This window comes from Lepidochelys olivacea, assembly GCF_965140295.1.
Source record: "Lepidochelys olivacea isolate rLepOli2 genome assembly, chromosome: 1".
In the NCBI taxonomy this organism is placed as follows: domain Eukaryota; kingdom Metazoa; phylum Chordata; order Testudines; family Cheloniidae; genus Lepidochelys; species Lepidochelys olivacea.
Window position 1 is genome coordinate 127,953,265 of NC_140411.1, and position 24,588 is coordinate 127,977,852.

Sequence of the window (24,588 nt, forward strand, 5' to 3'; positions counted from 1 at the left end):
ACCCCACCCTACATTTATTATTCATCATGTCATTCAGACTTACACACTGCATGGCAATCAAGCCCATGCCCCTCTCAAGCACTGTTCCTGAGCCTAACATGAGCCAATTTCCGGCTCCCCAAGGCCATTAATAGCAGTACTATTCCCCCTCATCCATTGGGCTGTGTGAGACCACAAAACATCTCTGACTTCTGCTGCCCGGGCACAACCAGCTCTCTCAGTGGTAGCTGTACTTTCTGGCTGAGGGTACCAATCCAGTCAGGGGGAAATGGCTCATCTCTGGCTTCACAAAGGTTGTGAAGGGCACAGCAAGCCAAGCAAGGTGGACAACATTGATGACAATGGCATCCAAACAATTTCTAATGGGCCTTCAATCTGCCTAAAGCACACTCAACAACCATTCTACACCTGCGCAGGGTGTGATTAAACCATCTGTTGTCAAGGCCTCTGAAATCAGGATACAGTTTTATAAGCCAAAGCAAAAGGGGTATGCAGGCTTCCCCAGGATGACAGTGCAGACAGTAATACCATTTATGTCAATGTCATTTGGTGGGACTAGTGTCCCACCTTGTCCATGAATGTAGAGTCCTGATTGGCAAAAAACTAGCTTGTGAATTTTTCCTGTGCAGCCCACACTGACATTTCTAAATCTGGCTCTGTGGTCCACTGGCACCTGCAGAGCAATGGAGTAGTACCCTTTGCAGTGTATGTACTCAGGTGCTCCTCCAGGAGGGCAAATGAGGCCCAATAATGGCCCCGGCACATTTAGGCAACCCCACTCTCTTAAAGCCAGCAGTTACTGCTAGAATATCTTTAATGCCCACTACTTTGAGGTTGGAAAGTTGACTGAAGTGACGGCAGAGGTATCTAAGGCAATCAGGCATGTAGTTTACCCCAAACTGGTTGGCAACGGACCTGTATTTAAAAACAAATGTGCATTCAGTTTGGTAACATGTTCACCTCAGTGATTATACCCCTCCATTAAGACTTTTCTAACCTCCGCTTGAACCTGGGGCTCTGGCAGCCCTACGGCAGCGCACAGAGCCGAGTCAAACTAACCAGATCCCAGAGGCACTAGTGCCCCCCTGGACGCGGGTCTGCGAGAGACCATATAGATGCTCAAGCCCAAGGATACTGAACACAGGTAGAAAAAGAAATCCCAGCTCATTTATCTAGGACAAAAGCCTGAGCTCACTGTTTAGGGCCAAATTGCAACTGAGACAGAATTTGGTCCAGAGATTATGTTCAGGACTTAATCAGGCAGACTCCAGGTCTACTGAACAGAGCTCAGTGATAGGGGTGGGTGAGTGTAGGTGGGTCAGAAGTGAAAGGAATGTCTGATTCAAATAGTCCAGTGTAATTTTGCCCTGCCTATGGATGTCAGTATTTAGCTCAAAGTCATTTAAGTTCTATTCTCTTTTTTTTCAGGTTACTAGCTGTTTGACTGCCTCCCTGTTCTTTCTTTGGTTAAAGAATTTCCTGCTCACTGTCACCTTCTTTGTCACACCAGCAAAATGGGAATGTCCCACAGCACAGCTGCAGCCAAGGCTTCCATATGTTGTTGTACCCAGAGAGCTGCTGAGGGACCAGAGTCAGTGTCTGGCGATGCTCCTGAACAGCTCTTTCTAGTCTGCTTATTACTGTGTCAAACAGGAGCTCAGTGGCAGGAGACAGAGGTTTGGTCTCAGCTGGGTCACTGGAGAGATCAAAGAGCAAAGGAGGGTCATGATGGGTTACGTCTTCCCCAAAGCAATGGCACATTCCACATCTATAACAGGCTCCAGCACCGTCTGGATGGAATATTGGAGTCACATAATGAGCCGTCCACAGTGCCCCACCTGCCAGGAGAGAAACCACTTTAAGTAACAAAGATGGACATGAACTAGACCGAGCTCTCCTAAGTGCAGTATTTTCCCTGCAAAGGCTTTTATTCCGTCCCTGTCATAGGAAATAAGCGGCAAGCCAAGATGACCATGCAACTATTTATCTACTGGGAACTAACTGAATTCCAAAATAGTCCTTTCCAAAAGCTGCTGAACCGGTTCTTTTTGTTCTTCTAAGGTGGTGATCTATAGAACCATTCTTAAAAGCATTTCTTTTTACAGCAACTGGTGCCCTCATTTATCCCTGCTAGAGATGACTAACTTAGTTCTACAAGACAAGGGCCAGATCTTCCTATGTGTGTGGACTGTACCTAGTGCATTGTAAGTGCCAACTACTGCTCTATAAATTGCTGTGCAAGACCAATGGTCCTCTACAAGCTGGACTGCATTTCCTCTCTCTGCTTTGCAGAAGTCTATCAGCTCAAAAGACTGTCCCTAAGAATTGTCCAGTGGGCCTCAGATAGCTAGGGGGCAAGTCTTATTCCCAATATAGTCACAAGGGTGTTGGGAGTCAGTGAGAGAGTCGTGTGTGGATGGACCACCTATTTAAAATGACTACTTGGGTATAGCTTTCAAAGAACATTCTCATCAGCATGGGGGCTCCCAGCTCACGGTAAGGAGGGAGATGAAGCTGCTCCAGGACAAGACTGTGATGTGTTCCCTCAGGGACTCAAATGCTTCCAGAGTTTGCAGGCCCACATGTACTGCACACTTTCTGCTATTCCCCTTTGTAGGGTGTAGCAAGGGATGCTGGAACAATTTTCATAGTGGGAGAGCTGAGAGCCATTGAACCAAACTGTAACCCTGTAGATAATGGAAACCACTTGAAGCCAGTAGGTGCTGGAACTGCAGCACCTATGGGTGTACATAATAATGTAGTGATAGCTAGCTCTGGTGGTTGGTGCCTTATGTGGGGGGAGGTCCCCATCTCTTCCCCCTGCCCCGGTGGAGCTGTGTGTGCCCTCAAGGGTGCAGTCCTTGCAGTCTTAGTGCAGGGACTGGAATTGTACCTGGCCCTTACGTGGTCTGCCTAAGGGAAAATTCTTCATGGTCTCTCTCTGCACTTTGCACTCATGGAAGGACTAGACAGAATCTGGCCCCAGCTTATTTCCAGTCTCAGAATGTAGCTTAGTCGTGAAAGCAGGGCAGCTTACTGGATATCAACTGTAAGCAAATAATACAATAGAAACAGAAACTCGTTTTCAGCACAGTGTGAGGAACACTAGATCGCAGCGCCACAGCAGCCCGTGGCATCGGGCAGTTGCGCAGACCCGTGGCTCCCCAGCCTCTGAGCGACAGTCGGAACAGAACTATATAAACAAAAGTAGCAGCATCACGGTAGGAGGTTGGCTAATCATGAAAAATGACAAGGCACTAAGAGTGCAACTGAATGCAGTTTGATGGGAGATTTGCCTCCCCCCTGTATCCCATAGTCTGATAGGAGATGATACCATTGATGTGAGCAAAGCTTTGTGAGTGACATTATTAACTGAGACAAGGTGGGTGGGGTAATATCATTTATTAGACCAACTTCTGTTGGAGAGACAGACAAGCTTTCAAACTACACAGAGCTCTTCCATAGGTCTGGGAAACGTACTCCAAGATTACCTCACCCACCTTGTCTTTCTCTTATATCCTGGCAACGACGTGGCTACAGCTACACTGCACACATTATTATCTTATCATTAGTATTATTTTAATTTTCTATAAACAATCAGGGCCATGGAAGCCCAAGGTCCACATAAAAAATGTTCATGCTCCCAGTTGTTAGCAGCCATCTGATGGTGACACATTTAGGCCCTGATCCCCTGTAACTGAAATCCCATTCCAGGAGGAGGAGGTGGTCGTGTTCAGCACAAGAGAGAGATTAGACATGATGCCTAACTGACGGAAGGGTAGGTTCAACACTCTGAGCCATTTCTGTAATGCATGCAGCACAAAAGCCAACATTTGCATTTTGTATATATGACGTTTTCTTTTTGGTTCAGTGGAATCTGCTGAACTCTCCCGCCTTCTGTTTTGCCCTGAGCTGTTCTCCATGACTGGGAGGCTGCAGCTTTACCCCGCGGTCTGAGTGTTGCTGCAGCCAGGATGTCTTTTGCTAATCAAAAACTATTATGAGAAAGGTGGTGGAAACAATAATGCATCTCAAACTCTAGCAAATACTCCAGTTTGAACACCTTCCATGGGTATATTTCTTAATTTAGTTGTAAATTACAACTATACTTTTCAGGCTGAATCTCAGAACTTCTTTGGTGTGATCACTTCTGGCTGAATTCCTCGGTTGTTTTGGATTAAAATAATGTATTTGGAAATATGGTAGACACAGATGTTTCCCCCCTCAGACATTAGCAGAAATTATTAAAAAAAAAATGATGGATTGATAAATAAAGGTCACAGCCATTAATTGTAGCTGAAGTTTAAGATTAACAATTTCTCAGTATGTGTTTTTTCTTGGCTGTATGTAAGTATGTGAACTCATACTGTGGTATATCTAGATACATTTTCAATATATAGATATGTATCTCATAATCTATTTTATATATAATCTATATACCGATTATGTCATTGATATGTGTTCAGAAAAATTAATTTGTCTATGCATTTCATTAAATATTTTAGGCCATATTAGCCCAGTTACCTGGCTGTCTATTTAGCTCACTTATACTGGCTAGTTATGACTGATTCTCCACTACCCTGCACCTTGTGTAGTTATTTAATATTTTATACCCATTTTGCACAGATGTAAATAACTACACAAGGTGCAGGGCAATGAAGAATCTGTCTCCCTGTTAGTTAGTGTTGAAGGGTGCACTGAGAATGTGGCCACAACAACAACTGGAGTGTCCAGAAAAGAAAAAAAAAACCCAGAAAACAATGGAGAAAAACAACATTGAAAGCTGAGTAGAACTCGGCATTGGAGAAGCCAGCAGGGGTTCCAGCCAGCACAGACAGACAAAGAGGAACACATAATCGGAGTTAAAGCAACCCTGACTGAACTTGAGGGAAGTGTGTTAATTTTGGGGTACCATGTTAATGTAATATGTGCAAGGAAAAACTGTTTCTTGAATCTAAATAACTCTCAATTCCATCTGGTAATAATCAATTTAACAAGCAGAAAGTGTCACTAATAAGCCCTATTGTGTCAGGATAGATGAAAGGACTCTTTAACATATAGACAAAAGACTCTCCCAGCCTAGATGAAGGGCCTAATTGATGAGTCCTCACTAGAAGACAGAAAGATACAATGGCTTCACATCCAGACAGCCCAATATACATACATGAAAGGACAATAAGTAGAACAGGAACGTGATGTATTTTAAAATGAGCAGAACAATAAGGAGAAATCAATTGGACTCCAAAGATTTCTCCTGCCTTGTAAGAAAGGAATGGATCTGAGCAAGGAACAGACTTTTGTTTCAGATTAAATTACATGGAATATTACAATTTTTGGTTTAACTATGGTTCATTTAACCAAGTTTCACCTGCCTGAATTTCAGACCTACCCACATTTTGAATATATCTGATCTGCATGTCTGTAATGGACATACACGTATAAGTTATGCAGCCAGATGAGCAAATTATTTTTGCTCTCTAAATTTGTGGGGGAAAAGATTGCTTGAGTAGCTATGAGATTCCTCCCAAAAATGATATCTTGCATTCTCTCTTATGTGACTAAAGTGGGAGCGGATATACATGTGCAGAATGGTTCATTTTTTATAGAACCATCTCCTTGTGTTTCAATGGGATAACTAGGAAGGTACACAACTCTATGCAGTTAAGTAAATCAAATATACATAAGGTTAGACAGGTAAAAGATAAGAGCAAGAGAGAGAGAGATATTAACAATCCATTGTTACATTATTGGTAGTGGGGAGCAAAGATATGTGGTGCATTAGATCAATTTGAAACCAAGTAGCAGACAACAACACACATAAACCAGTCTAAACACAAAGCTTAGTAGGGCATCAATATACACGACCATCATTATTTTTATATTACTATAGCAGCTAGAGGCCCAAGTCAAGCTCAGAGATCCATCGTAAAAAAACATAGTAACAGACAACTCCTATCCTGGAGAGCTTTTAGTCTAGAGATAGACAATACACAGGTTTCAGAGCAACAGCCGTGTTAGTCTGTATTCTCAAAAAGAAAAGGAGTACTTGTGGCACCTTAGAGACTAACCAATTTATTTGAGCATAAGCTTTCGTGAGCTACAGCTCACTTCATCGGATGGAAACTGCAGAAGACATTATATACACAGAGACCATGAAACAATACCTCCTCCCACCCCACTCTCCTGCTGGTAATAGCTTATCTAAAGTGATCATTCTCCTTACAATGTGTATGATAATCAAGTTGGGCCATTTCCAGCACAAATCCAGGTTTTCTCACCCTCCAGGCCCCCCCCCCCCACATAAACTCACTCTCCTGCTGTTGCTCCTCCAATACACTGGATGAGAGGGGGAAACTGAGGTAAGTGAACTAAGGGAAGTGACTTGCTCAGGGTCACAGAAGTTTAGTGGCAGAGCTGGGAATAAAAACACAGGTCTCCTGACTTCCAGTTTAGTGCCCTATCCATTGCTAGACCACTCTGCCTCTCAATAGGGTTAGATGATTAAAAGCTTGGTGTGTTCACATATTTTCCTACACAGGCAGATTAATTTTATGATCTCACGTCCACATTTTGGTTTGGGCCAAAGGCCCCATTGGTTTCTATACTAAGTTCTCCCCTAAGGCCCATCCTTTCTTGAACCTGGCCCAGAATGGTCAGATTTGGGCTGTGATTTCTCCTATTTCTTATACTTTGTATTGCCCCATCTTAAATGTAGGATTCTCTTTTGTGAGCCACACTACACTGACCCATTTCCTAAACACTACTCTCAAACTTGTGGCTAAGTGACATTTTGTATTGTTTCACAGGTGCTGCATGGGGATATTAGCCAGAATATAGTTAGTTGCATTTTTATCTGTCTGGGTCTTGGAAACAGTTTCAGGCCATTGTGTGTGCAAGATCAGAAATTTCTAATCTGTGGGGAGTCCCAGAAAATGTGTGTGCAGGGACCTATTTGACTACAACATCTCTCTGAGAGATTGAGGGGTTGGGAAGAGTGTTGGATTCATGTTGTTAGAAAAACTGGTGTGTAGAAGAAATGTCCGTTGCTTTTATTCCATTGAATTTCTCTCCCAGAAGATGAAGAGGTGGGGCCCCCAGTTGTCAGGATATCTGCCCAAGTGTCCTCATCTAAGGGACATACCTATTTTCTTTTTATATGTAGTCACTTGTAGTCTGTTTCTGTATCTCGTGCAGGGCTGTGGTGGGTTGGCTCACTAGTCCTTTAGTACTTATTGTTAAAAGCTCCATTAGTTAAATTTCAAATTTGGAAGACAGTTAAAGCATGGCCAGTCAGAACTTGTCTGAAAAGGAAACAGGGATTTAAATGGCGTACAAGTTGGAGATTGATGAAACACTCATTGGGAGGGGGTCCGAGGGAGGGGGAAATCTCTTTGTTTGAAGCACTTTGAGGCTAGGCACATCTCTATGGATTCAAATTCAAAGCAAAGCAATATTGATGGACCCCCGGCCTCCTTGGGTGCATTAGAATTTATCAGGTTTCAGAGTAGCAGCCGTGTCAGTCTGTATTCGCAAAAAGAACAGGAGGACTTGTGGCACCTTAGAGACTAACCAATTTATTTGAGCATGAGCTTTCGTGAGCTACAGCTCACTTCATCGGATGCGTGCAGAATTGAGCTGTAGCTCACAAAAGCTTATGCTCAAATAAATTTAAAGGAGTACTTGTGGCACCTTAGAGACTAACAAGTCCTCCTTTTCTTTTTACGGATACAGACTAACACGGCTGCTACGCTGAAACCTGTCAAATAAATTTGTCAGTCTCTAAGGTGCCACAAGCACGCCTTTTCTTTTTGTAGAATTTATCAGTGTACCACTGCCCTCTAATGGAATGTTTCATAATATACCTGCTTGATTATCAGTTTTCTTGGAAGTTGCTCATTTAAGTCACCAGGCAGATAAGATACAGAGCCAGACTTTAACTCCAGCTGATGGTGTATGTTTGGAGAATGATTCATTCTGAAATCTAAACCAATCCAGCCTCCCTCTCTTGAAAACACACTTTCATATTCAGAGAAACTTTCAAACTTAAGCCAATAAGCTTCCTTGCCACATTTGCTAATAATAGAAGATATCTGATTCTTTAAACTTGGGGCTACTACATTCCAGACCATCTTTCTCTTCCCTCAACCCCATTTAATCCTACAATGATTCATTAATCGGTCATTTTCTTTAGCAATGTGCGTTCATCTGAGAGATGGGAGACCTGGGTTCAAGGCCCTGTTCTAAATCAGGCAGAGTGCGGATTTGAACCTGGTTCTCCTATAGTTTGAGGGAGTGCTCTTACTGCCAGGCAGAGATAAGAGCCTCCCTTCCGCCCACCAATTAGGCACCTAGAGGCCCAGATTAATGAGAGATTTGTGCCTAAGTCCCTTTGTTAACCTAGGCCTTAAATTCTGCCCAATTTCATTCCTGGATAGCTTAGGTGGCTCCCCTCTCAATTGATGGTTCTACGAATCTTTTTTAAGCACCTAACTCTCCCCCATGCATTGTACAGGAAGCCTGTGAACATAACTCCGGGTTTAGGGCCTAGATTCACAAAGGTCCTTAGGCGCCGAACTCTGTTGATCTGAGCCTATAGGCACCTGACTGATGGGCTGGAGGGAGACACCCATCTCTGCTTGAGACTCTCAGCTGTGACTCCTCTCCTGCAGTTCTGTGTCTAGGCCAGGTCAGCCCTTTCTCATGAGAAAAGAGAGACAGAGAAGTGAACCTATCTGATCATAGCCAATAGCCCAGTGGTTAGGGCACTCACCTGCGATGTGGGACACCTACATTCAAATCCCTTCTCTGTCTGGTTCAGAGCAGGGACTTAAAGCCAGGTCTCCCACCTCTCAAATGAATATTCTAGCCTCTGGGCTGTGGAGTATTTGAGGGGATCAAAATCTCACGTAAGGTCCTATTTGAGCCTTTAGGTGCCTAATTTTATCTTTAAAAATCCAACCCTTAGTAATAGCTATGCACACCCACCCGAGCACCAAAAATTGCTGACCTGTTCGTCCACGACTGTCATTTGTGTGAAACCCACTCTGGTAAGTGTGCTCTGAGAAAGCCTCCCACATCCAGCCTCACTGCAGAGAGAGGCAGGAAAACTCCTAGTCTGAGAATCCCTTTGGGCTACGGAGTGAGCAAGGGTTCAGAACAGCTTGTTATCTGTGGGGTAACATCAGGATTTAGGCAGCTTTGCTCACAACAACTGGTGGAAACAGAGGCACCTAGGGGGACTTCAAGTGCCTACACAATTAGGCGGCTGCTGAGCAGTGGTTTTGAGAACATCAGCGATACCTTAATGTGGGATTTAGGTGCCTAAGAACCTTTGTGGATCTGGCCCTAAATTCTTATGAAAAGGAGCCTCAGAAGCTGGCAAGCTCAGCAGGGAGCTTGTCTAAGCTAGACAGGATCAAAATGCAGAGGAGAAGGGCATAGACGCCTAAGCAGCTGACCTAGTGCACCAGGCTGACAGGCGCCTCCCTACACTCAGGATGTGTTGGCATGAACCCTCTCATGCAGTTAGGTACCAAAGCCAGGATAGCCCCTGTAGCGAGCCCACACCCTAGCAACCAAACTGTCGCTCTTTCTTGCACACTCAATACCTCTCTCATGCTTTGTCCTATTTTCTCTTTGTCCCTGGCTGTCTGCTGTGTGGGTGCTGCGCTGCCCCACTCCATCAGTGACCTGCATCTCGCCCTCCTGCAGCAGGACCTGACAGGTATCAAGATTTCAGTGTGCTCAGAGCACAACTACAAGGATTGGACCTCACTGACGATATAGACAATTCTCCCTACCTTCGTGACCTTCAGGGCTTTGGCTTGAGTGAGGGATCTGAGCAGCTTACTAGCTGTAACATGGTGTCAGGCCTTAGGCGGCTTTTGCAAATGCTGACTGGTGGAAATTTTAGGTGCTTGGGGGATTTAGACACCTCTGGGGGTAGGTAGCAGCTAAGGAGCAGCTTTGAAAATGTCAGTGGCATCCAAGTCGTGGGCTTGGGCACCTAAAGAGGCAGATAGGCACCTAAATACCTTTCAGGATCTGGCCCATAGGCTTCGCAACAATGAACAAACAACATCTTAATATCTTTAAAAAAATTTGTCCCTAGTCACCCTCTGTGACTCAGTTTTCCATCTGTGCAATGGGAATAATAGCACTTCCCTACCTCACAAAGGTGTAGTGAGGATAAATACCTTAAAGACCGTAAGGTGCTCAGATACTACAGTGATGTGGCTATACATGTACAGAATATGATAGATACAATAGCTGATATATTCCACTCAAAATGTATTAAGGATTTATGAGAAATGTTTAGAGGCATAGATCAACTTTTTGGCTTTACCAGCAGTAACTAATTAAGCCTCACAACACAACACAACGAGATGCAGTGAAGAACTTAAAAATTATTACCGCCATTTCAGAGACAGGGAAACCAAGGCAGAAATGTTAAGTGACTTGCTCAAGGTCTTAGAGACAGTGCTTAAATGAGGAGAAAGGGATAGTCTCCTCCATCACCTTCCGCCTTACCTCAGCCTTCAGGAGTGAGAAACATGGATTTCTTATAACCACGCATTCATGGTTCCTGACACTACACCGTATGCAGGTAGGGGAATCTGTGTCAGCACAGGACTTAGAACTCTGGAATTCCTAGCTCCCAGCTCTCCTTTTCTTAGGGGAACTTGACATCTTTAAGAATATATCAGCAAGGAAGTTTGTTTGTTTGTTTGAAGGTTTTGGAGTTAAGTCATAATTAAGAAATGCATTACAGCTGCTGTCAATTAGCCTAATTGAAGAAAGATGTTTCACAGCTGAGCTTTATAAAGGGAAAACCCAGTTTAACAGAGAAAATGGAACTCTTGAAAATAAGCAAACAAATTCTTAAGCTTAAAAAAATAGGCTGTATCCATGATCACTCTGTTGGTAGCTCTCCTGATGCTTTTGCAGCTGGAGCAATGAAAGCACTGGCTATCATGAGGCAGCAGCACCTTCTATTATTGTAGGCTGAGCGCCAGATTTTTAAAGGTATTTAGGCATCTAAAGATGCAGATAGATACCTAGTGGGATTTTCAAAATCTCACGTAAGGTCCTAGTTGAGCCTTTAGGTGCCTAAATTTACCTTTAAAAATCCAACCCTTAGTAATCATAGAATATCAGGGTTGGAAGGGACCTCAGGAGGTCATCTCGTCCAACCCCCTGCTCAAAGCAGGACCAACCCCCAACTAAATCATCCAGGCCAGGGCTTTGTCAAGCCTGACCTTAAAAATATCTAAGGAAGGAGATTCCACCACCTCCCTAGGTAACGCATTCCAGTGTTTCACCATCCTCCTAGTGAAAAAGATTTTCCTAATATCCAACCTAAACCTCCTCCACTGCAACTTGAGACCACTGCTTCTTGTTCTGACATCTGCTACCACTGAGAACAGTCTACATCCATCCTCTTTGGAACCCCCTTTCAGGTAGTTGAAAGCAGCTATCAAATCCCCCCTCAGTCTTCTCTTTCGCAGACTAAACAATCCCAGTTCCCTCAGCCTCTCCTCATAACTCATGTGTTCCAGTCCCCTAATCATTTTTGTTGCCCTCTGCTGGACCCTTTCCAATTTTTCCACATCCTTCTTGTAGTGTGGGGCCCAAAACTGGACACAGTACTCCAGATGAGGCCTCACCAATGTCGAATAGAGGGGAACAAACACGTCCCTTGATCTGCTGGCAATGCCCCTACTTCTGAAGCCCAAAATGTCATTGGCCTTCTTGGCAACAAGGGCACACTGTTGACTCATATCCAGCTTCTCGTCCACTGTAACCCCTAGGTCCTTTTCTGCAGAACTGCTGCTGAGCCATTCGGTCCCTAGTCTGTAGCGGTGCATGGGATTCTTCCGTCCTAAGTGCAGGACTCTGCACTTGTCCTTGTTGAACCTCATCAGATTTCTTTTGGCCCAATCCTCCAATTTGTCTAGGGCCCCCTGTATCCTATCCCTACTCTCCAGCATATCTACCTCTCCTCCCAGTTTAGCATCATCTGCAATCTTGCTGAGGGTGCAATCCACACCATCCTCCAGATCATTAATGAAGATATTGAACAAAACCGGCCCCAGGACCAACCCTTGGGGCACTCCACTTGATACCGGCTGCCAACTAGACATGGAGCCATTGATCACTACCCGTTGAGCCCAAAAATCTAGCCAGCTTTCTATCCACCTTATAGTCCATTCATCCAGCCCATACTTCTTTAATTTACTGGCAAGAATACTGTGGGAGACAGTGTCAAAAGCTTTGCTAAAGTCAAGGAACAACACATTCATTGCTTTCCCCTCATCCACAGAGCCAGTTATCTCGTCATAGAAGGCAATTAGATTAATCAGGCATGACTTGCCCTTGGTGAATCCATGCTGACTGTTCCTGATCACTTTCCTCTCCTCTAAGTGCTTCAGAATTGATTTCTTGAGGACCTGCTCCATGGTTTTTCCAGGGACTGAGATGAGGCTCACTGGCCTGTAGTTTCCAGGACTCTCCTTCTTCCCTTTTTTAAAGATGGGCACTACATCAGCCTTTTTCCAGTCATCCGATCGCCATGAGTTTTCAAAGATAATGGCCAATGGCTCTGCAATCACATCCGCCAACTCCTTTAGCACTCTCAGATGCAGCGCATCCAGCTCCCTGGGCTTGTGCTCATCCAGATTTTTTAAATAGTCTCGAACCACTTTTTTCTTCACAGAGGGCCGGTCACCTCCTCCCCATGCTGTGCTGCCCAGTGCAGCAGTCTGGGAGCTGACCTTGTTTGTGAAGACAGAAGCAAAAAAAGCATTGAGTACATTAGCTTTTTCCACATCCTGTCACTAGGTTGCTTCCCTCATTCACTTTCCTTGACTTTCTTCTTGTTGCTAACATACCTGAAGAAACCCTTCTTGTTACTCTTAACATCTCTTGCTTGCTGCACCTGCAGGTGTGATTTGGACTTCCTGATTTCACTCCTGCATGCCCGAGCAATATATTTATACTCTTCCCTGGTCATTTATCCAATCTTCCACTTCTTGTAAGCTTCTTTTTTGAGTTTAAGATCAGCAAGGATTTCACTGTTAAGTCAAGCTGGTCGCCTGCCATATTGACTATTCTTTCTACACATAGGGATAGTTTGTCCCTGTAACTTCAATAAGGATTCTTTAAAATACAGCCAGCTCTCCTGGACTCCTTTCCTCCTCATGTTATTCTCCCAGGGGATCCTGCCGATCAGTTCCCTGAGGGAGTCAAAGTCTGCTTTTCTGAAGTCCAGGGTCCATATTCTGCTGCTCTCCTTTCTTCCCTGTGTCAGGATCCTGAACTCGACCATCTCATGGTCACTGCCTCCCAGGTTCCCATCCAGTTTTGCTTCCCCTACTAATTCTTCCCGGTTTGCGAGGAGCAGGTCAAGAAGAGCTCTGCCCCTAGTTGGTTCCAGGAGGGCGAGTGGCGCAATCCCAGCCCAAACCAGGGCCACCACACAGGGGGCTGGAGGAGCCTCACTGCTGCATGCCAAGCGGGCGGGAAGCAGGAAGGGTGCCTGGGGACAGAGTGTGGGTGGGGCCACGGCTGGTTTTTTGGGGAGGCACAGCTTCCCCCAGCCTATGGTACCTGCTGCCAATATCTGTCATGTGTTTGTCCTCTTGTCCTCTCCCCAGGGACTCAAGCATGTGCAGTAGGGCATATTGTTTTGGATATTTTTTTTTTATAATGTATACACACACTGCTATATGTTTACTTACCCGTTGTTTCATAGTTTCATAGATCTGAAGGCCAAGAAGAACAATTAATCATCTAATCTGACCTGTTGTGGGGAAAATATTTATACTCACTGTCCTTTTGGTGCCACCGTACTGCATGTAAATATAGCCCACAGTAGTGAAACAGGAACTCGTGCTCCGAAAGCTGAACTTTTCCCTGCAGTAAAGGCATCAGGTTTCGCCGTCGATCACCCTAATGTGAGGGAGAGAATGGAAGTCACCAAACTAGGGTGAGTACATTCTGTAGTCAGCACTCTCATTGCAAATGGCAATTCTTAAACAAGCTACCATTTGAATCAGGAAATACGAACATTTAAAATTACATATTATTCCACAGCTATAGAGACTTGAGCAACTGATTTTTCAGTTCAGTGGTAGTTCTGAAAAAAAATATTGGACTTTTCAGGGAATTGAAAAATGCTATTTTTGGTCTGTTCCAGACCAAGGATTTGAACCTGGGTCTCCCACCTTTTGGGTGAATACCCAACCACTGGGGCTAAAAGTGACAAGATGGTGACCAAAGGGCAGCATCACCTCCTCCAGCTATTTTATTAATGGCTGAAACTATTCATGTCAGGTTAACAAATCATTTCAAGTCACTCAAAAGTGCATTTTCCGTCAAATACACTATTTGTCTGAAAAATGTCAGCCAGCTCTAATTGGGTCAGTGGAACACTTAATATCTCACACCTCCTTAGCGCCTTTGCTCCAAGGGTCTCAAAACACAAGTACATTACAAAAACATCACCATGGTGATGTATGTTAGCACGATCATTTTACAGAAGCGTAAACTGTAGCCACAGGGAAATCCATTCTTTCTAACTTTGGTGACTAAGGCTGAAGTCGATGGGAGCTGCCGGCGCTCAGAACTCCTGAAACATCAGGTCACATGTTGATGATTAAATATGGATTTAGGAGCCTAACTTTAAGTACCAAAGCTTTATAATTTTGGTCTAAGTGGTGAGCCGTTTGGTTACACACTGAATTAGTGACAAAGCCAGAAATAGGACCCAGGTGTCCAGTCTCCCAGTCCTTTGGTTTATGCTCTAACAAAACATTTCTGCCTCCCAAATTCCTATGCACCCTTCTAATACAAGAGGGCTTTTTTCTTTAAAGAAAACCAGAATCATCCCAGGGAATCACACATATACATTTGTTTCCATCGTTTGTTTATGAAAGAAAATGGAATTTAACTATAATTAATCCTATTTTTATATTAAGAAGTAAACTTATAATAGATAAAAAATATTTGTATTTTCCTTAAAATCATACAGAATGGGTAGAACTAAGCAGGAGGAAAGACAAAGACATTTGTTTTTAAAAACTGTATGACTTCTAACCTGACAATGTCCCTTTAAAACAAGCAACTGTATATTAGGTTGCGCAATATCAATCTTTTCATTACAACTGAAATACAGCAAATATGGTTTATGAAACAGTCTCAATACCTGTCCTGAGGCATTATCCCTGCAGCCAGGTGAGCCACTGTGGGGTAAATGTCCATATGACTTGTAGGTTCATCAATAACTGTATCCGCAGGCAATACTCCTGGCCATCTAAATATCCCTGGCACACGGATCCCTCCTTCCCAGCCTCCCATGCCTTTTCTACCTGTTGTAAGAGAAATGGCACCAGAAGTGATGAGTCATTAGGACAGGGACTCAAGTTATTGTGAATTTACAGATTAGAATACAATATTCAAATACTCTTTAAATGAAAATAAATCTCACTAAATCTAGGAGAGCAAGGAAAGCCAGGGTTAAAGGCAGTGCTGACTTTGCTCTTCCCAGCTGCTTATTACTACCATCTTTAAATTAGGCCATTTTCTCCTATGGCATCTAAGGCAATTCATGATTGTGAGGTACTTTGGACAGAGGGGAGCAGTTCTATTCTTAAAACCTCCAAAATAAACAAAATTCAGATCTGTAACATTAATGTGGAATTTTGTGATTTAAATATAAATTAATTAGGGGGCTCCTTGATTGTCAAGATCTGACAGAACAAACACAAAGTCAATGGAAGAGAGATTGAAATCCTGTATGACTCTCAGGAAAGCAACCTTGGGATACAAAGGGCTCATCAGGCAGTTCCAACCAGAAGTAGACGGAGCATAGCAAAGTAGTTCATAGACGCAGAAGAAGACTCTGGGAGATGGCTGACAGTCTTCAAGGACTCCACGAAATAATCTACAACTGCAGGGATGCTCTGAGACAATTCTAGAAGGAAGTATGCTATGTAGGAATATGAAGTATTGCAGAGCTCCAAAGAGGACCCTATAAATACTCTACAACAAAGGAGACTCTGAGGCTATCTATAGCCCTTGAATATAGTCTGTACGGCATCTCTTTGAGCTCTCTCTCTATTCTTCTAATTATCTCTCAATTCCATCCCAATCCCTAGGCATCATAATGAACTGGCTCTCTTTTAACCCAAAATATTCACTACTTTGAATGGCATTTCAAAGTGAAAACCAAAGAGAATGCTAAATAATTCCCAGAGAGGAAAAAAACATTGTTGAGCTACACATAAGATTATAAATATGTATTAAATAACTGCAGCGGAGGACCTTAATAAACAATGTAATTTAATACCAAAACCCTGGTACTCAGGAAATTCTAAGTTAAGTTAAAAAACAAACATTATAAAGTATGAAAATATGGAGTTCAGGTACCCAAATAACCTTAGTTCTGCTCTTTTATGTTTGCCACCCTGTGGCGAGTCAGACAGGCACTTATGAAAAGTATCACAGGAAACTGACATGTGGAACCAAAGTTAACATGCTAGTTTGGCCAGTAAACCAGTGGGCTGAGGATAGTGGCCAGAATTTTATGCTTGGCAAATTGACAGGAAGGTAGAAGAACCTTTTAGTGGACAATGATAGAATAACCGGTCCATAGCAGAAGTATCTTTGACTGTGCTTTGAAGCATTAAGGTTCATATCTGTTCTAATTTTTAAAAATCTCATCTAATTGTGACGGGGCAAGGCCAGATGGCTATAGAAAAGTAGTGGGAGATAGATATATTAGCTCCAGGCTAAACAAATCCCTGGTACCAGGATAAGTGAAATGGCAGCTGCTCCAGGTCAATTAAGAACTTTCCGGAAGACAGGGAGAACGCTAGGTTGATTGGGACACCTGAAGCCAGCTGAAACTAGTTAAAAGCCTCCCAGTTAGTCAGGTCAGGATGGATGTCAGGAGCTGTGGGAGGAAGCTGTGCCGTTGGAGAGACTGAGCAGTACACACCATATCAGGCACAAGGAAGGAGGCCCTGAGGTAAGGATGAAGTGGAGCCTGAGGAAGTGGGAGCTGCATTGGGGAAGTAGCCCAGGGAATTGTACATGTCATGTTTCTAAAAGGTCAGCTACCATAGCTGATACTATTAGGGTCCCTGGGCTGGAGCCTGGAGGAGAGGGTGGGCCTTGGCTTCCCCCGATTAATCACTGAGACTGGGAGACAACAAAGACTGTGCAAGGGAGGATAGCTTCTCCTCACCTCCCTTGCTGGTTTATGATGAAAATGGCTCAGTAGACTGTGACCCTTGTCTCCAGAGAGAGAAGGGTTATGTGGAGGGTCACAGTGAGCCTTTGAGGCTAGCAAAATCCGCCAGGAAACGTGGAACCCACAGAGACAAGAACAGAGCTTTGTCACATAATGTAATAGTAGATGTTTTCCTTGTCCATAAAAGTGTTTTATACTTTTTTTTTTAAAACTATACAAAGCTCTTAGCCATAATGATGACTTGTAATGATGACAATGAGTTCCACAGCTTGTTTATGCATTGGGCTAAAAACTTTGTCTTTGAATCTGCTGTCAATTTGTTGTCTTTCAGTTTCATTGGAAGTTCCATTGTTGTTCTGTTATGAGAGAGGATAAATAGGAACACCCAATGTATATTCTCCCAACCATTTATTATTTTTATATCTATATCATGGTCCCCCTGACTCATTATTTTTTAAACTTAATGGCCCTAATTTTTTCTTTTTCTTTTCTTATACAAAAATCTCTTCATTCTTCTAGTCATTGTCATTGCCTCTCTCTGAACCCCTTCTGTTTCTGCTGTATCTTTCTTGTAATAAATTGGTACAAAAACAACACTATGGACCAGATGTTAGTTGTGAAAGCTCGCCAAATGGTATCTCTATGTACACAGAATCATAGAAATGTAGGGCTAGAAAGGTCCTTGAGCGGTCATCAAGTCCAGCCTCCTGCACTGAGGCAGGACCAAGTATACTTAGACCATTCTGATGGCAGAGAACTAGAGTTACTCCATTTTGAAAACTTGCTGCCATTTTGTGATAGGCAAGCACATCACTAAGGTATCATCCCACCATTAGCTGAAGGTAGAGAAACAAGAACTGGCAGGAAAAATAACAAACACTGGTGAGACAGTTGGTCAGAAGGTTGGGTGCATTAGATCCTATGTTGCAATGCTGGCATATGCACCAAGAGTTCTGACAGAAAAAACATAAGCAAAAGTGAGAAAAACAAGCATGATATAAAAATCTGAGAAAGTCAGTCAGGCAGTCAGTGTTGAAGAGTAAGAGGAGAGTGTGTGTGGGTGAGCGAGCAGTCAGTGAGTGTCAGAGAGAAAGTAAGTGTCAGACAGTGTATGTGAGGAGAAGGTGCAGGAAAGAAGCAGAATGGAGCAGTGTAAATGTATGTGTGGCAGATCGAGAAGAAAGAGAACAGAGAGCGGATGAGAGCAGAAAGCAGAGGGAGAGAGAGAGACAGAGACCAGAGAGAAGGACCTGAGAGGGAGATGAAACTTTATTCAAGAGATCCGTAAAGACTGTTAGAAAGTCTGCTGTTGACGACCCAGTGAAGACAGTCCATCAGAAGCGGGGCGATGCCACTTCAGCATCACTTCTAACTGTATGTTATTGCAGTTTGGGATGCTCTTAGCCCAGGAGTAGTCAATTATTTTTTGTCAAGATCCACATTTCTTGATCAAGGTATAGTCAAGGTCGGACTCCAGAGAAACATTTTTCACACCACAAGTGCCCCTGTTCAACAAACACATACAATGCTGTGTAATGTATCCAGGGCCTATTGCTTATATTTGTAGTGCATTAAATGAAAAATAAAGTCAAACCACTGTATAACCTAAAAATAACCTCCAAGAAAGATGCAATACATTACACCTGAGACTTTGAGAAAGTACATTGATAAAATATCAAATAGATGCAAATATTAGCATTAAAACACTTTTAGACAACTGCTTAAGTTTTGAATGTGTTTTGTCAATCAAATTATTGTAGGTATATATGTTTATAGATAGATAAACATATTTGAAACTTTCAAGCCTTTCGTGGTTCATTTATTCTAAGTATCAAAGTTTGAAAGAAAATAACTTAGTACATATGAATTCTTTATCTTTTATGATTCGAGTCTTTCCAGTAAGAAATACACACCCACCTATACCAGTATTAAGAAAAAGAATCATGAATAATTACTGTGAAGTACCTGTTAAAACTGTAGAATCACTACTGAAAATGTAATTTTCTACAGCACTACAAATTTAAATTAAACTATGCGTGAATAATGTATAGTTAGTTTTACTACTCACCACCAGTGGGAAAAGTGACAGGTCCTCTGATGGACAAGGGCCTTGAAGTTTGGAGTGAGTTCAGTCAAGGCCAGATGGAAGCAATTGCACAGATGATTATTAGTCAGAAAGGAGCGATGACAAGTTTTAAAGTTGTTCACTGTTGAGAATGCTGACTCACACATGTATGTTGAGCCAAATATAGTCAATGTTAAATGCCACCTTCCTCAAGTGTGGATACATAGAGTGCAGCACAAGGATCTTTCAGAAAGTTTCAGATATAGGGTGTGCTGCACCTTAAGCACTCCCATGTGCTTGTAAATCAGCAAGCTCCAGTTGTAATTCTGCTTTTTCCACATCTGGAAAGGATGTTTTTGCTTGATCAAACCAAGTGCCATTTCCTTGTACCACAAATGGGTTCCTTACAAACAGGAAGATACCTTTAACATTTTCATAATTCTTGGAACCTCTTCTGGGTGGTTTGAAGAAGCCTGTCTAGAGATCATGCCGTCTGATTCACATCTGCAGTGTTCCGGCAGTTTAGCAGCATCAGGAAATGCCGCAATTCCCCAGTTTCCAAATCTCTTTTGAAGAGACTCAGTTTGTTTTGAAATGAAGTGACACAGCTGTGGAGATCCATTACATTGAAATTTTGCCCCTGTAGCTTTAAGTTGAACTCATCTAAGTGTCCTGTCAAATCAACAAGGAAGGACAGGATGCTCATGCTTGTGCCATCCCTCAAAAATGCATGTCGCTCTTCTGCCTCTTTCCCTGGAATGTTATGTAGACATTCTTCCATATGAACTCAAATTTCCCACAGCCTTCTGTTCAGCCAGAGGATGCCATTATGAACTAACAGGTCATTGGCAGATACTTCTGAAAGAAAGCTTTTGAACAGTATGTGTGCCAGTGATGACTTGGACCAAAGGAAGTTGAAAAGTTTAATCACCATTGACACTAGCATACTTATTGCTAAGCTTTGCACAAAGTGTGGTTAGGTGAATACACAGTGATAGGAAATCAAATTGGGGTTCAGATCTTGCAGATGTTTCACAAGCATTCAGTGAGTACGGATCACGGCAGGAGAGCCATCTGTTGTAATTGACAATCCAAGTCATGTGAAAACCTTCATTAGACAAAATAATCTGAACAGAATTAAACAAATCCTCACCACTTGTGCGATTGTTATGTGGTATATAAAGGACAGCAAATCCTCCATAAATTTCTCTCCATCAAAAAATCAGACATACAGTGCTACCTGTGCTGTGTACCTGATATCACAGGATTCGTCCACTGCCATGGAAAATTTTCCAATTTTCAGTTTCTCACACAACTGCTTGAAAATGTCTTGTGCCATCATCTCATTGTGTCTAAGAGCTGTTCTGTCTGACAATGGCAGTTGTCTGAAGGTGCCAGTGTGATTCTCCTCCACAAAAAGGGTTTCAGCTGTAGTAACCATACATTGCTTAATAATGTCCTCATTTGTAAAAGCTTTCCTGAGTCTTCCTATTACCCATCTGCACCTCAGTGAAGCTTCAGCTGCCTTTTCCTGAGCACAAGTAGCCTTTGATATAATATTGGTGCTCTGAAAATTTGCATCCTTTAACGAAGTGATCTTGCCTGATCTTAAATGGGAGCCTAGTGGATATTTGTGGTCAAAATCCACATGCTTCCTTTGGTAGTGCCATTTGATGTTCCCACTTTTAACAATAGCCACAATCCCTGTAAAAATTAAACATACTGAGCCATCCTTTGGATGTTGTGGCAAAATAAATCAGTAAGCGTCAGTCCACTCTTCTTTAAATTAATGGTTTTCGGTGTCAACTTTCCTTTTTTTTGCTGCCATGTTTAAACACGGTGCCATTAAACGTCAAAAATGCCATAGGTAGGACTACCTTTGCTAAACCTTCAGTTCCTGTGACTCTTCACGCCCCCATACAGAGGCAAGGGAGAGGAGAGGGAGCGGCACAAGAGCCCTCCCCTTGTCACAGGAGTAGAGTGAAGGAAGGGAAGAGCAGAGCTGCTACCAGCCACTGAACTCTTCTCCTTCCTGTCTCCTATAAGAATGGCGCCTGCTGAGGGGCAGGGGCAGAGAGCATCACCTGCTTCCTGCAGCAACCCTGATTAGCTACTTTTTCCCTTGCTGCCAATCAGAGGAGGTTTCTCCACGATAAGAAAAGAAATGTGCACCCCTCATCAGCTTAGGTGGAATTGTGAACATTTTAATTGCAAGGTCTGTGACTCAGGGGCACAATTTCAGATTTTGATTGGGGTGAGGGGTGGCGACTTTAATTGTGGTTCCAGGGGCTACTTGGCTGTCAGGCCAAGGCAGCAGGGCTCCTGCTGACAGTCCCACACAGGGCTTAAACTCAATCAGAGCGCACTGGAGAAGAGCTCTGGTAAATATTTTTAAACCTACAGGAATCGCAGGGCCTCCAACTCCAACTTGCAGAAGCCACGAGTGCCTCGCAGGGGAGAAGCCCTGAGCCCCGACACCTCTCACAGGGGCTGAAGCCCCGAATCCCAGTGTGCCCCCCAGACCGGTCAAAACATAGGCGCTGACTTCCCCTTTGCCTGGTGGGTGCTCGACCTCCCCGCCTCCTGTCTCTGTCCCCGCCTCTTCCCACCCCTGCACCGCCCTCGTCTCGCCCCCATTCCACCCCCTTCCCACACGTCCCCGCCCCTGCCCCACCTCTTCCCCTGAGTGTGTCATGTCCCTGCTCCTCCCCTTCCCTCGCAGAAAGTCCTAAGTGCTGCCAAACAGCTGTTAGATGGCGGTGGGGGTACGGGGGTGGAAAGTGCTGGGAGAGAGTGGAGACGCAGCATGCTCGATGGGGTGAGGAGGAGGGGGGAGCTTGGCTGTCAGTGGCTGTGGAGCACCTGCTAATTTTTCCCTGTGGGTGCTCCAGCCCCGGAGCACTCACGGAGTCAGCGCCTATGGGTCAAAAGCCTCTGGCAGTCCGGATTTGGACTGTGTTTTGCCTATTGACTACCCCGTCCTAGCCTATTGATAGGGATTGTTGTGTTAATGAAGGGTTACTTGTTTTAGAGATATACTGCTTGTGTCAGTCATTTATCAGACAGATGTGCTGTTTCCTCTAGGTATTCCTGAGACCACCCTAGCAGATAGAAAACCCTTGGGGTAATAAATCCATGAGCTAGCCAGAAGTGGTTGAGAGAAAGAGGACAATTGACACAAGCAAGAGTAGTCGAGTGGTATGATTGACACAACCAGGAATACAGTAGTAGACAGGAGGGTAGGAACTAGGGTAGCAGCAGTCTGTGAATTACTTAAGGGAATTTAGGACTCAGGCATATTACCTGGCTGAGTGTGCAATATAAGCATAACATCAGAAATGATAGCAAAGAAGGAAGAGTCAAGTGATAATTGGGAGAGATAATCAGCCCTTTAATTCAATTTTGGGTGGGAGTGAAACAGGGAATGGGGCAATTTGGTTTAATAAATTTAGATGGTAATGGTATTGTAGGAATGGATATATTGAAAGATTTCCAATTAGTAGTTGATCTAGTAAATAAAGCATTGTGGCAAATTCCCCCGGACCAACCAAATACCTTATATGGCAACCAGTTATTATTTAAGGGCAGCTAGCCAGTATCCTGCTTCAAGTTGCTGAAAGGATAAAATGGACCAAATGGCCTTCAGAGATATGAGAAACAGCCCAGGAACATAAGGAAGTTTGGGCTACTAGCAAAATTGAGTGTGGAAAAATTGGAGAGGAGATCCTTATTACCAGACCTGATATCCCCACCTCAAAAAGAGTACAAATACCCTAGAGAAGCAAAAAGTAGTCTACTTGTAACAATACAGAGACTCTTAGACCAGTGAGTCATAGTAGAACAGCAAAGTACGAACAATTGGGCTATTTGGCCTGTTTTAAAAGCAAATGGGGAACTTGGAGATTGACAATTGATTTTCAGCCACTCAATAAAGTGACACCCATGACTGCCCCAGTAGAGGCAATGTAACCAGAGGTAATGGCATCCCTAGCAGGAAGAGCTCAATGGTTTACAGTCCTGGACTTGTCAAACGCTTTCTTTGTCATTCACTTACATAGTGATTACTGGTATAAATTAGCATGTATGTTCTAGGGACAACAATTTGGGTTTACCGGAGTCCTGCAAGATTTTCATAGCACCCTAACTATTTGCCATACACATATGGTGAAGATGTGGCATGGAATGTCCAATAAGGATAGCATTATCTCCTATATGGCTGATATCCTTATCAGTATTAAAACTAAGGAGAAAAACATGGAAATATTAAATCAGGTTCTGCAAAATATAAGAGACTGGGTTTAAGGTTAGCCCCTGGAAGGCTCAAATGTGTCAGCAACAGGTAAATTACCTGGGAGTTACATTAGGGCAGGAAGGGAGGTCACCAGATAAACAAAGGGTAGAATTATCACAAGTATTACCAGTTCCCACAGATATATCTACCCTAGGGTCCTTTTTGGGTATGGCTAACTTCTCTCAGGACTTTATTGAGAGAATGAAGAAAAGGCTGCTCTGTTGTATAAGTTGCTTAAGGATAGTGAATGGGAATGGGGATTAGAGCAGTGGGAAGCATTTACATAATTAGAACAAGCCCTAGCACAGGTCCCAGCATTAGCCTATCCAAAAGTGGGACAGCCCTTTGTTCTCCAGTTGGCTACTACTGATACATGTATATGTGTGGGGCTCAGTCAGGATCAGGGAACAGGGCTCCAACCAGTGGCATATGCCTCTAAGATTCTGAATAGGGGAGAACAGGGATATATTTTTTTGCCTCTGTCTTCACGAACAAGGTCAGCTCCCAGACTGCTGTGCTGGGCATCACAACATGGGGAAGAGATGGCCAGCCCTCTGTGGAGAAAGAGGTGGTTAGGGACTATTTAGAAAAGCTGGACGTGCACAAGTCCATGGGGCCGGACGAGTTGCATCCGAGAGTGCTAAAGGAATTGGCGGCTGTGATTGCAGAGCCATTGGCCATTATCTTTGAAAACTCGTGGCGAAAGGGGGAAGTCCCGGATGACTGGAAAAAGGCTAATGTAGTGCCAATCTTTAAAAAAGGGAAGAAGAAGGATCCTGGAAACTACAGGCCAGTCAGCCTCACCTCAGTCCCTGGAAAAATCATGGAGCAGGTCCTCAAAGAATCAATCCTGAAGCACTTACATGAGAGGAAAGTGATCAGGAACAGTCAGCATGGATTCCCCAAGGGAAGGTCATGCCTGACTAATCTAATCGCCTTCTATGATGAGATTACTGGTTCTGTGGATGAAGGGAAAGC

At 43.6% G+C, this 24,588-nt stretch overlaps 1 protein-coding gene across 1 annotated transcript in view; it reads right to left on the bottom strand.

Moving 5' to 3' along the window:
• Window positions 1–1,440: 1,440 nt before the first annotated feature.
• Window positions 1,441–24,588, bottom strand: part of LOC311518144 (arylsulfatase H-like) — a gene marked incomplete at its 5' end in the record, with an annotated part of 42,182 nt that continues 19,034 nt past the window's right edge. The window contains 4 exon segments of the mRNA XM_084623641.1: window positions 1,441–1,838; window positions 13,830–13,937; window positions 13,940–13,950; window positions 15,206–15,368. Coding sequence (XP_084479767.1) covers window positions 1,468–1,838; window positions 13,830–13,937; window positions 13,940–13,950; window positions 15,206–15,368 — 653 coding nt within the window. The 3' untranslated portion in view covers window positions 1,441–1,467.